Here is a 12,457-nt window from a genome sequence, read left to right as displayed (position 1 = left end):
GGATAACAAAATTATATGTTAGTGTCATTTCTGATGGTCCAGAGTTCTTACAAGGTCTCCACAAAGATATATGGCAAACCTGTCCTGTAGAAGCTTCCTGCAAGTTAGGAATCTTGACAGCAGAACTTTACTGTCCCAGCTCTAATCCAGCCATGCTCCAAGACGGTCATATTTCGATGCTTCTGCGATTCTCATTTCATCTAGTGTTATACCTTAGTTCTCGATTCAAAATGAGTGCATAGAGTAGCTCATTCCATGTATCTGGAACCCCAGGTAAGCACCAGTGGCTGCAATCCTGCTTGGGGAGAGGGGCAGGTCCTGAGGAACCAAGGTAGAATACTGATAAATGGCCATCTCTCCTTTGAGCTGTCATCTCAGTTACATTCAGCCAACTCTAGTGCCTGATTCTCAGTTGAATTTGCCAAGGGCATGTTTCTAAATGGTTCCAACAGCATCTTTCCACCTGCTGGATATCCAATCTAGGACATCCAGTCAAAGTGTAGCCTTAATTTGCTCCGGTAACCCTGGTGAGGGATGGCTCTGGAGAACCAGAAATGGTGACCTGTAATACTCCACAGTGCAATTGTATTCTTCAAATTTGAAAACCAAGAAGCCCATATGTTTTGTAATTGGGCTATCATTGACTTCATAGATCGAGCTCTTGTTAGAAACCCCCATGGAAAGCATGCAGAGGAGGGACTCCCATTGGTTCCTCCCTATCGAATCATCAACAAACACCAACCTTCTGTTCCTTAGTTTCTTCAGCATCTTCTTTGTGTTAAATCTGGCATTGAATATGAAGAAAAAGATTTAGAATGATTAAGCAATTTTACATTATTACATATAATCTCTATCTAACAAACTTCGAATTTAATTTATTGATAACAAATTATTAAAGGCAAAGTGGAAATCAGTAGAAGTAAAGTTGTACCATTACATCTGCACAAGTATCACCATGGCAATGGCTCAATAACTAACCACTTTCTCTATGCAAAGGCATAATGCATATCTGACTTCACTACTCATTGCTAGTGAGCATGCTTTGCAACGAAGATTGATCTCACCGGCAAAGGGAAAAAAAATATCAAATTTCATATTTTCAGAATCTAAATCAAGGTTTGTAATGCCACCAGCACAAACTGCTGGAAAATGTAAATAGGCCTATATGCAAATAGTGTAGCTTCTGCAAGCAATCAAGCACATTCATGAAAGTTAAATTGCCACAAACATTTGCAAGTGTAACTTTGGATGACAACATGGAAGGCACATCAAGCCAAGAAATGAGAGCCTTATTCAAAAGCCTTAGATTAAAATGTCAATGACACCTTCAATGGTACGACTGCCTTTTAGTGACTGAATTTCCTAGTTCTCAACTGCAATTAATTAGTAATGTACTGCAATTATATGATTTCTCCTTTAAAATGAAGGATAAGACAAAATTTTGGAAGACTCAAATTGAATTACGCATATTTATAAAGGTAAACTTCTGCAATTTTACATGATAAATAATTTCTTGCATCAGTGCCAAGAAATTTTGGAAATCAAGTTCAGAGTTTCACCTTTCTATTGATAAGTCAACCCTTGTTTGAAATATATCCATAAAGAACTGACTTGATTCTAATCAAGTCAAAGAGAACTGAATAATTTTTTTTTAGCAAAATATTGAACTGAATTCTTCTCAGCTAAAGTGTTTCAAAACTATCAAGAAAATAATTTAAACTATTAATGTCCTCATTCCAAATTACAAGTGAATATTCAGGAAAAAACTTTAATTTGAGTCAACATTAGATGAATTTGTATTATGTTGTAACACCTCAAATTGTTAATTTTGACCAAACATACCTTCTTTTGTACCGATATTTTAAGTCAAATAAGCAGTATTTGAAATCAAAATTACTCAAGTTGCAAGTTGTACCCTGACACTGCAAATCTTGGTATAATAGATACATGGACCAATAGTCATCATGTCATCCGAACCTTAACCTATCAGAGTTATGATAGGGTCCAAGTCAAAAAAATTCAACTTCTGTCGAGTTGGGTGTTACCGATGAAAAATTGACACGATCAAGACTTTTTCCTCAACCCCTGCTTCTGCTCAGAGGATTATCCTGAACCTGGTACTAATAGCCAAAATGGACCAACCTACAAAGACCTGGTGATCTCCACTCAAACTGTCTCAACACCAGCAACTTCAAGTGATACATACATGAGTTGGACTGCCATGATATGTATAATCTCCTTATTTGCATTTCCAATTATTCTCATTGAATTAGCTAATTTATAATAGAGATTTGGATCCTCCCAATTATTTCCCCTCCTTTAACACTCACATCCCAGCCATATGTTCCTATGAGCCCCACCAGTGACATCAGATCAACCATCACCTGTGGCAATAAATGGCAATGGTTGGACAGTGAGAAGGATGCGTGGTGGCGATGAAGAATTGAAGGTGAATTAAATCTGAAGGTGAGTTCCATAACTCTTTTAGCGAAGATCACAGAAACAAAAAAGATTGCTTTTTTATCATTAGCTAGTGCTTCCGCACCCATCTCAAGGAATACCAGATAAAACCAAAAGATGCTTTGCATTAATCCCACCAACACCAGTTGGCGGCTAACAATTATAAATGCACCGACAACAGAAGGCGGCATGCAATTTCCTAGTTCACAGTTTGAAGAGTGAAGAGTCACAGCGTGAAACCAAAGTTCAGTGTTCTGATCTTCTCTGTCCTCTCGGCTTAATAATATGGAAAGATAGGTAGCAAAAGATGTGGCTAACAAGAAAAGGAAAGATTTTTGCAACTAGAAATTAGACAATAAATCACTAAAAAAGTTCAGCTCGTGATGGAAGAGAAATCGTAGAATAACAGAGAATAAGAACGATAGAGCAAAACGAATGGAGTTGGAACCTGGGGAGATCGCAGCCAGCGGGCTGCCACCGCCACTTGGTGTACAATCGATCGGACCGCCCGTTCTCTGAGCAGCGGAAACCCTCGTCCCACACCCACTCTCCCTCGGACCAATCGCATTCTCCGCCGCCGCTGCCGTCGCTCGTCCCTCTCTCCACACCGCAGCCCTTCGTCGAAGAGACCCACAGCCCCCGATACCCTCCGCCACCGAGCCACACCCAGCTGTAGTCCGAGTGGGCGGAGCAGAGCAGCGACAGGAACAGAGCGGCGGTGAAGACGACGAACCCTAGAAGGCCGACATGCTCGAAGGGCTTCACTCGCCTCACCAGCCGCCGAAGCGCCTCCATGCCTGCCCCTCCTCCTCCCCCGCCTTCCTCCCTACTCCTCGCAGGCGACCTCGGCAACAGCAGCGACGAGTCCCTGGCAGACGAGACGCGGCCCGAGACCTCCATGAGCACTTTGGACCTTCTTTTTGCGCGTGGGCGTGAGAAACGGAGATCTAATCTATTTTATGGAATAGAATAAGTTGGAGGAAGGTAGGTTGACGTCGAAGTAATGCAAAAAAGGCCGGCGGCAGGGAATACAGGCATCCATGGCGAATGATCAACTACGCTTCTCTTCATCCTGTCAAAGCTCACTCTCTTCAGACTCGGCGCCATTTGCCTTCTGTCTTCTTTTGGCGGTCCGATGAGACTTGTGCGCGTCTCCCGACAGCTCGCACGTGAAATGAGTAAAAGAGAACGGTAGAACTCGCTCGTCGTGACGACGTGTGTGAACCCGTCGACATCGCCGAGTTGTCGTGGGTGTGAGAGCGGATCTGGTCGTTGCATGTCCAAGTCGGATCCTAGTCTGGTCGGATGTGATGTTGGGAACCATCTACGCACCATCGTTGGATATCCAATCAATTACCTTCTGGTTGTGTGGTCAATAACATACACGAAATGAGCTCTACAGCATATATTTGATGTGGCCGTCCCAGCCGAAGCCTCCCCGCCCGATGCTCCTCTCCTTCCCGATCGCTCTTCCGAAGATCTCGCCTTTTATTCTCTCCCCCACCCCCCACCCTTCTCTCACTCTCTCTCGATCTCGATCGATCGAAGGTAGGCTGCGGCAGAGAAAGGCAGGATTTAGGATACGAGGTTAGTTTTTCCTCTTTGGTTTGATTTCTTTCTAGGGTTCTGTCTCTTTGAAGCCGTCAGCATTCGCTTTTAATGTTCGATTCTTTAGCGCTGGGTTACAATGTTGTTTCAGAAGCGGATTAGCTTGCGCTTTAATTGTTTGTTAACTTCTTTGTCGAAGCCTAATTTGAAATTGAGGTTCTTGAGTTGATTCTGTTTGTATACTGTGTTCGATGTGTGGGTAAGTTTGCTGTGGTGGTCGAATTCGGATACATTAGGGTGGTTTTTCCCTCTTATTCTCTCTCTCTTCGACAGAACTAGGAAGACTCTGTGACGAGGGAGACGCTGCCGTTGGCTGCCTAATTCACTGTCGCATAACAATAGCTTTGTCCGGGCATCCGATTAAACATGTCTCAGATGGATGAGCTTCAAAGGAGTAGGATTCTCAACTGCGTCCAGGCGTTCTGTGCTGCAAGATATACCAGGGAAGACAACGTTCCATGTCAGATTGAGGAGGTAACACAAGAGCAAAACGGCAATCGAATACGAGTTTATTAGCTTTCTAAGGATTTAGATTTTGGAACTGATAATGATACTTGGATATCTTTGCCGGCTTCAATTGCCTCAGGGTTTGTTTCTGGGTTCAGTTGGCGCGGCGCTTAACAAGTCAGCGTTAAAAGACTTGAACATCACCCACATCTTAACAGTGGCCAAATCCCTGGACCCTGCATTTCCTATTGACTTCGTCTATAAGAAGATTGATGGTATGATGAATTGTTCTGTGCATGTTAAATTGGTTGATTACATGACCCACAACTAGAAAGTTTCTTGATTAGTGCCTTCTTAACTTGTGCTTTAATATGAATATTGGGTTACTGATAACTAATATCTTGCTTGTATCCGAGAACTTCAAATTTGTCTATTTGTTGCTTTGGTGGCATTAACTATTGAGATTCACAGCTTGACACCTTCTGTTATTTGTATTTGTTCTGAAACTTAATTTCTGGTAATTTTTGTGTTACTGTTTCAGTTCTTTATATTAGTTATATTTTTGCTTTATTGTGAGTCCTCAGTGTTGTTCAAGAATTGCTATCACTAAATTTTGTGTATGATTGTCGATGCCACTATGATCCCTGGTTTTCATCCTGAAGACTTAATTTTATTTCGATTTAATAGTCTCTATTTGGTCTTATTGAAAGTAAAGAATGTCGATTAAAGTTTTGTCTGCTCCCTGAATGTCAAGAAATTTGAATATCTAATCCCTCAAAGACTGAATATTACTTTGAAGACTGAATATCAAATCCCTCCTGCCTTACTTTTCCTTTCTTTTCTCTTGTTAGTAGGTCCAGCAAACCGAAACCTCCTTTCTTGCTGGTTTGTCATCAGAGTTATCATAATTGTTGATCTTTTATTAATTAGAATTGATCTTTTTATACTCTTCCAAGACTGAATAGATCTCCTTTAAAACCATGGAGGAGTGTCTGCACTATATTGGATAGGATTTGTAACCATGCTGGACTGGGGCCTTTTGCGCTGAATTCTGCTGGATTGACTCATCTAAGGGTAGCATCAAAGTGTCCTGAACTGAATCGTACTGACGCAACCAGTAATTTGGCCTTTGACCTTTAAAAGAAGGCTAAATAGGACCGCGTAGGTTCTGGCTATGCCCTGAGCTGGCGGAAGATGGTCTGAAGTTGGGCAATATTGCATCTAACTGTAACCTGCATTGTTCAAATCCAATGTGTTTCCTATTGTTGCAAGTCGGGTTCTTCCATTTGGCATCATATTGAAAAGCTTTCAGATTCTTGCCTAAGCAAAAGTTCAATTTGACTGTTAAACTATAACATAGAGCAATTTTTTGAAGCCTGATTTCTTATATATAGTCAGATCGTATTCATATTGGTTACTTGGTAACGATTACACAATAGATCTATCACCAATTAAATATCCACAAGTTATATCTTTCGAATTAGTTCTCTTCTCTTGCTTATGAAGGTTGTTTTTGCTTTGATTTCCTTATCACTAATATAAGGAATCTAATATGCCCTTCTTGTAAAGATGATGCAAAACATAGAGATGTTTTTGTTTGCTATCCGTTTAGGGTGATTGCCAGGGATTCTCACTCCATCTGCAGCCTATAATTGGTAGCAGTAAAATGTCAAGAAGTTCTAACAACACTTTTATGTAATTAAGAAATAAGTTTTCTGAAACCAACATTTGTGCATTTCTTTTCCCTTGATAAATACACAACTTACTTTAAGTATATAAAATTCTTGGACTAATTCTTTTCTTCTTTTACTGTATCTAGTGTTTGACACCCCAGGCACAGAGTTGGATAAGTATTTTGATGAATGCTTTAGTTTCATCGATGAAGCTAGAAGTGCAGGTGGTGGCGTGTTGGTTCATTGCTTTGCAGGAATGTCAAGAAGGTAAGCTTGTTGTTTACTGCTAAGCTGGTTTTAAAATCTTTTAAATGAAAGCACTATTTAAAAGAATAATGGAGTGATTGATTCAAAATTGCATTGTGAGTTTCAAACTCCAAGGCCTTTTATAATTTTGCAGGAAGCTAAAATCTGGATGAAAAAACAGTATTTTCATGCCTAAAAGATCCGGATTCACTTGTATTTATTTTTATGAGCTCATAATGAGACCAATTATTCATCTGAGCATCCTCAAAAGTCAAAACAACCAGCAAGATTGTGGCAAGCATATTCAAATACACAATTTTATTTACATAATTCTTCACAATTGTTTAATATTCCTTAATGCATAACAATGGTGCAAATATTGATTACAATCAGAACATAAATGTAACACTAACTTGATCGACCATCTTCATTGAAGACTATATACCTCATCATTTCCTAAAGGGTCTTAATCATCGAAGAGTAGTATTAGCTAAAAATGTTCCTAGTATTTCATCTCAACAAGTAAATCAAAATTACATGATAAAGTTCTGGTTGCATTAATATATAAGTTGATTAATCTAATAGTAATTTCCAAGATAAAGTATGGGCAGGATTCAAATCCAAATCCTGGTAAGAAAGCATTACTGATAGTGGTTCCTATGGAGATTCAAAATTGTGCATATTCTCTTTTTGGTTCATTAATTTACTAGGACACATCAAAACATATGTTGAGTTTCGAATGTTCTATGAGATAGTTTTGGTTGGTGTATGATCACATAGGCATACTGTAGTTAGGCTGCATCTATAGTTTGTGCTACAGGTATTTGTACTAGGTAAGTAGGTATTATATTTATATTGATATGCAATATGAGGAAGTTAGTCATATTTGGGTGGCTATTCTGAGTCATCATTGTTTGTGATTTTCATTTTACATATAATTATCATTTTAAGCAGCTGCAATTAGCATATCAATATGACTAACTTCCTCATATTGCATATCAATATGACTAACTTCCTCAGAGCTCCACAACAATTTCATTGTATGCAACGTCATGCATCCTTTTAACTTTTTAGATGCTGCATTATAATTCTTATATGTGGTGTATGGTTAGGTATCTTAACAGGAAATATGTTTTTTGGCATGCTAGTTACGATATGTGATATTTTTTGGGCAGCAATCTTGAAAGTCTCTGGTTTGATACCAAATGCTGTGGGATTAAATAAAGAATAAATATTTGGAAATCTTCATTTTGTGGCTTGGAAGTTCTAAATATTTGAAAAAATATAATACACATTTTGTTTGGTGCAATCAACTAGCTGCTAATAGTTATTTTACAGTGTCACTGTTGTTGTTGCTTATTTGATGAAGAAGCATCGGATGAGTCTTTCGGATGCATTGGCACTAGTTAGGAGCAAGCGACCACATATAGCCCCTAATCATGGTTTTCTTACTCAATTGGCGAACTTCGAGAAATCTCTTGGAGGTAATATGCAGTTACAATTCCTTTTGATTTAAAATATTATGATTTAAGATATTGTTCCGCATTATTTCTATTGGATGTTTTGGACATATAAAATAAGAATTAGTGACTTATGAAATATTTGTGTTCTTTTTTCCTTGAAGATGTTTCCATTGTTTTAAAATTTTGGAAGCTTTAATTTTCTGCTTTCAATAATCCTAGGGACAAAAAGTAAGACTGTGACGGCAGGATAGTTGAGCAGAATGCAGGTGCTATTCCACATAAATAAACTCATATGCACCACAATATTTTCATTTTTTGTTCCCAAAATTTTGATGCAAGAAGTTTCTATTCATTGTTAGAAAAAAAGCCATACAGGGCTTGTGCATTGAAATATAGTTCCTTCTTCTATTTTGTTATTTGCTTCCTACCATCTGGATGAGGGTGCTGAGTGATGCCTGTGCTAATTACATGCTGGCCGCATAAAATTCTGTACATAGTGCTATTTATCCACTTTCACGTCAGGTTACAAGAGGTGGCATGGACACAGTAAACAGTCTGTGTTCATATATAGCATACTTAATTATGCATAACTAATTGTTTATCTGAATGTTTTAACATAACTGTTCCTAAAGTTGCTGATCAATTTTTTTCATATTAAACAGTGAATCGAGGCACAAGTTCTATCTAAGTTGATCCAAAAGTCAGCATTCGGAGGTTAGATTTCTTTTGGGACATTTTGTTTGTCAGTTTGCCCTTTCACTTCCTGAGTACTCTATTATTGCTCATTGGTGACTTGGAGGTGTACTTATGGTGGATAACTTAATTCAAAAAAGTTGTTTGTTTGAAGCCTGATAATTACATCCAAATCATATTGCTAGTCCTACTCTATTTATGTGTCCAGATAACTATGCATATTCCTTGTAATATCTGATACGTGATAATTTTCCAAGTTGACTATATGGAGTTTCGTATGTTTTGATTCTAATTTTAGCTTTCTACACCGTGTGAATGAGTTGATTTATCGGGATAATGAAAAATGATCATGACCTTGATAATATTTGCAAGCCTTAATATGAAGTGTTGGGTTGGATTTTTTTATTCCTGTTGTGGGTTGGCTGACAAACTCTTGTTGCTATTGAATTTTTATTTCATTATCTCTGCAAATGACATGTTCTATTGATGTAATTCAGACAGATTATCATACTGCAGGAAATAGGAACATGAGATTCACAATGTAGGAAACTTTATATGATAATGTTGTCCATTATAGATCAGTACAAGTCAAGGTAGTATCTATCTTGTATGTATTACATTTTTGGTTGCTGAGTTTGTTACTTTTCCACTTAACGACATAGTTTAAGTGTTTTAGTACATTCAAGAAAAATGTTTACAGTTCTATTTGTCATTTGTCATATACCAAAACTAGGTAATTTAACTTATTTGTGTTGTGGTGGTTGGAGCCCATAACAATCAAACATTATCTAATACCATTAGATTGAACATCTTCTAGATTTATCTTAACACTTCATTCAATTAAGATAATTATGAAAGCTTTGTCTTGTTAGGTTACTGTGAAAGCTTTGGGAGCTGGAGAGTTCTCTTATCCAAGGATTTCTTGTACATGTCTTCAGAGAATAAGAGCATGGGATAGATGGACTGTTGGGACCTACATGCCAACACCGCAGGTTCTTCACCAAGGGCTATTTTCCTTTTCTACAAAAAAATTTCTCACATATACTAGTCACAGTATTGTAATATACTTGCTTTGATTGCATGACACAGCAGAAATCTGGCTTCTAAAGTGACATGATATATGTAAACAAAATTGTGTTCTTTTCCAAGTTCAAATGATAAACTCAGCACATTTGTATGTTGTGTGTGAAAGAGCAAACATATTCGCCATATTGTTGCCATCATAATCACCTTTGCGAGATGTTTGTGATGGTAGAGGATTTCTAAACGCATCTCCCTTAAGCTGCTGTCATGACAATAGTTTTAGATTTTTATTGGTGCTATTCAAACCCTCATTGGAGTCGGTAATGTTGCAAGCTGGGATGATAAAATTGCTTTCTTGTCATAATCACAACTATTCTGAAGGAACTGAAGCAGCATAAATGAATGCAAAGCCTAAAAAAGCCTGATGGCAGGAGGTATGACATCCGTAAAACAACACAAATTACATTATTATTTTGAATATCCTTAAATGGATTTATCAACTTGTCCAGGATGTTTAGATGAAACCTATGCTCCATCACAGTGCAGGTCCCCTCTCTCTTATCTCTAATGTTTAGTGTTTTACCCCGCGGATACGTCAGAACTGATGTCACACGTCACGTCACAACTTATATCCTAGGACACTATTCGACATGTCTGGTCTCGATAATCCCGGGACGACAACGCCCTACACACCAAGTCGGAATCCGTACTAATGTCGTGCTGTGTCCACCACGTCAATCCACGTACGACCGATCCTTTCACGCCAGTATAAAGACCTTTATCCCGGCCTCCAAAAAGGAAGGGGGAAAAAAACAATACCACCCACAACTGACTTGTTAGTTGGAGGGGCCAAAGTTGGGAATCACCCAACGAAGGCCTTTTTTGCAGGGAAGCGGTCACCCCCGAGCTACGAGCGCCTCGACCCGAAAATCGCCATCCAGTGAATGAGAGCGGGTTGTCACCTATCCCGAGAATGGAGAGACGCAACTCGACGCAGACGGCGCTCGGACTAAGAAATGCTGACCAACATCCCGTCGCGAAGGCCCGACCTACCTCGACGTCCAGCTCAACCGACAAAGAACTCCTGACATCGATCCGTAGACCTAGTCGTGTTGACTCACCAATCATGACACATTTGTTCACCAACATTTAGATATCTTAGAAAGATGAAGTCTAACGAATATTAATTAATATATACAAAAAATAAAAAAATATTTATTTTAATAAAGCAAAAAAAAAAAAAAAAAAAAACTACTCTCACCTGCCACTCCTCAAGAAGTGTCAGCATTTGTAGCAAGCATACGATGGTGACAAAAGGAAGGATGGGATTCTTTGATGTGCAGGCCATGCATCCGTGGAGGCATGACTCGGTGGAAGGAAGGAGGGGGTTCACGGCAGAAGCGCTTGCTTGTTTAGGGTTGGGAGAAACCCGTGAGAGCGTGACTGTGGAGTGAATGCCACGGACTGAAGTGACTCACTTTTCCCTTCCTCCTCCTTATCAATGAAGCCTGTCCGAGTTTGTGATCAGCGAGTTCAGCCAAACCCACCCCGTCCCGCGCGTGCGTGCGTGCTGTCTGCGGTGGCCACTCGGAGTAGCAGCTGCCACTCTGCTCACGAGGGCGCAGCCACGCCATTGAATGCCCCCTCCAGGTCCCGCAACCCCAACTCCACTCTCTGCTCCCCGTCCACCCACCCTGCCTGCCTGCATGCACGCACCACCGGTATTAATATGTCGTCAAGGTTAGGGTTTCAGCTGCAGCTCCGCTCCCTCCCTCCGCAGCCATGTCCCACATCGCCGTCGAAAGGAACAGAAGAAGGCAGATGAACGAGCATCTCAAGGTCCTGCGCACCCTCACCCCTTCCTTCTACATCAAGAGGGTAAGAAGACCACCTCCTCGCTCGCTCCTCTCCATGTTTCTTGATGTGCGATCACCGGTTGGTTGGTTGGTTGATCTCTGTGATGTGCCATAAGGGAGACCAAGCATCCATCATCGGAGGAGCCATAGAGTTCATCAAGGAGCTGCAGCAGGTCCTGCACTCCCTGGAGGCCAAGAAGAAGCGTAAGAGCTTGAGCCCCAGCCCCACTCCGAGCCCACGGCCGCTACTCCAGCTGACACCATCACCGACGTCCAGCAGCCCCGACACGGTCAAGGAGCTCGGCGCCTGCTGCAACTCCCCCGTCGCGGATGTCGAGGCCAAGCTTTCCGGCTCCAACGTGCTTCTGAGGACGCTCTCCAAGCGCATCCCGGGTCAGGTGGTCAAGATCATCACCGTCCTCGAGAGGCAGGCGTTCGAAATCCTCCACCTCAACATCAGCAGCATGGAAGACACCGTGCTCTACTCCTTCGTCATCAAGGTTTTGCACCCTGCAACCAATCATCATCTTTCTCTCCTTCCAGAAACCGATCATCATCTTTTTGCTCCTCGATCATGAGACTTGTAGTGGAAGAGAATTCTGATTCCTTATACTTCCTCGATCTCTTGTTCTTGTTGTTTGCAGATTGGACTCGAATGCCAACTGAGTGTGGAAGAGCTTGCGTTAGAGGTCCAAAAGAGCTTTTGCGAAGAGATTGGGTACCCAAAAAGCTTAGGTGATGCATGTACTATAGATGGTTGAATACATACTGATCGAATAGTAGTGTATGAAGTGCCCTCCTCGAGTATCTCATCAACAACAATGTGGATGCAAATCTTGTTTTTGTTTTCCCATGTGGACGTAAATATGAGACGATGATTATTGGCTACCTCCTCTTGTGCCTACACGGACATAAGACCAAAAAAGATAATTTTAAGCTATCTTCTCTAGAAATATTTTATAAAATATTTGTCTCCTCGTCTAACATG

At 40.4% G+C, this 12,457-nt stretch overlaps 3 protein-coding genes across 5 annotated transcripts; 2 read left to right on the top strand and 1 right to left on the bottom strand.

The window, feature by feature from the left end:
- Positions 1 to 254: 254 nt before the first annotated feature.
- On the bottom strand, positions 255 to 3,583 carry LOC135617684 (protein trichome birefringence-like 10). The gene is made up of 2 exons (XM_065118165.1): positions 2,909 to 3,583; positions 255 to 784 (listed from the first exon to the last, which is right to left on the bottom strand). Exons 1-2 carry the CDS (start codon positions 3,358 to 3,360, stop codon positions 493 to 495), a joined length of 744 nt encoding a protein of 247 aa, XP_064974237.1. The 5' UTR covers positions 3,361 to 3,583; the 3' UTR covers positions 255 to 492.
- Positions 3,584 to 3,888: 305 nt separating this feature from the next.
- Positions 3,889 to 9,767, top strand: LOC135617683 (dual specificity protein phosphatase 1-like). 3 transcript variants are annotated; one of them, XM_065118164.1, is made up of 7 exons: positions 3,890 to 4,047; positions 4,342 to 4,542; positions 4,655 to 4,790; positions 6,335 to 6,455; positions 7,773 to 7,918; positions 8,560 to 8,611; positions 9,463 to 9,767. In XM_065118164.1, exons 2-6 carry the CDS (start codon positions 4,435 to 4,437, stop codon positions 8,583 to 8,585), a joined length of 537 nt encoding a protein of 178 aa, XP_064974236.1. In that variant the 5' UTR covers positions 3,890 to 4,047; positions 4,342 to 4,434; the 3' UTR covers positions 8,586 to 8,611; positions 9,463 to 9,767. The 3 variants fall into 3 exon arrangements, with proteins under 3 accessions (XP_064974234.1, XP_064974236.1, XP_064974235.1); XM_065118162.1 differs by lacking the exons at positions 8,560 to 8,611; positions 9,463 to 9,767 and adding an exon at positions 8,117 to 8,546 and having other exon boundaries at positions 3,889 to 4,047; XM_065118163.1 differs by lacking the exons at positions 8,560 to 8,611; positions 9,463 to 9,767 and adding an exon at positions 8,117 to 8,547 and having other exon boundaries at positions 3,955 to 4,047; positions 4,273 to 4,542.
- Positions 9,768 to 11,060: 1,293 nt separating this feature from the next.
- LOC135616285 (transcription factor MUTE-like) lies at positions 11,061 to 12,255 on the top strand. Its single transcript, XM_065115486.1, has 3 exons — positions 11,061 to 11,491; positions 11,586 to 11,969; positions 12,114 to 12,255. The coding sequence occupies exons 1-3, from the start codon at positions 11,396 to 11,398 to the stop codon at positions 12,228 to 12,230; spliced, it is 597 nt and encodes a 198-aa protein (XP_064971558.1). The 5' UTR covers positions 11,061 to 11,395; the 3' UTR covers positions 12,231 to 12,255.
- The last annotated feature ends 202 nt before the right edge of the window (positions 12,256 to 12,457 follow it).

This window comes from Musa acuminata, chromosome BXJ2-7 (assembly GCF_036884655.1).
Source record: "Musa acuminata AAA Group cultivar baxijiao chromosome BXJ2-7, Cavendish_Baxijiao_AAA, whole genome shotgun sequence".
Lineage (NCBI taxonomy): Eukaryota > Viridiplantae > Streptophyta > Magnoliopsida > Zingiberales > Musaceae > Musa > Musa acuminata.
The sequence above is the reverse complement of the archived record's forward strand: the minus strand, read 5'-3'. Positions and strand labels throughout refer to the sequence as shown.

Excerpts from the sequence above, each read along its gene's own strand:
- LOC135617684 (XM_065118165.1), bottom strand. The coding sequence starts at position 3,360 with ATGGAGGTCTCGGGCCGCGTCTCGTCTGCCAGGGACTCGTCGCTGCTG. Across the intron at positions 785-2,908 it reads GCTGGCTGCGATCTCCCCAG|ATTTAACACAAAGAAGATGC; the intron begins GTTCCAACTCCA and ends ATTCAATGCCAG.
- LOC135617683 (XM_065118163.1), top strand. The coding sequence starts at position 4,435 with ATGTCTCAGATGGATGAGCTTCAAAGGAGTAGGATTCTCAACTGCGTC. Across the intron at positions 4,543-4,654 it reads TTCCATGTCAGATTGAGGAG|GGTTTGTTTCTGGGTTCAGT; the intron begins GTAACACAAGAG and ends CAATTGCCTCAG. Across the intron at positions 4,791-6,334 it reads CGTCTATAAGAAGATTGATG|TGTTTGACACCCCAGGCACA; the intron begins GTATGATGAATT and ends TACTGTATCTAG.
- LOC135616285 (XM_065115486.1), top strand. The coding sequence starts at position 11,396 with ATGTCCCACATCGCCGTCGAAAGGAACAGAAGAAGGCAGATGAACGAG. Across the intron at positions 11,492-11,585 it reads CTTCCTTCTACATCAAGAGG|GGAGACCAAGCATCCATCAT; the intron begins GTAAGAAGACCA and ends ATGTGCCATAAG. Across the intron at positions 11,970-12,113 it reads TCTACTCCTTCGTCATCAAG|ATTGGACTCGAATGCCAACT; the intron begins GTTTTGCACCCT and ends TGTTGTTTGCAG.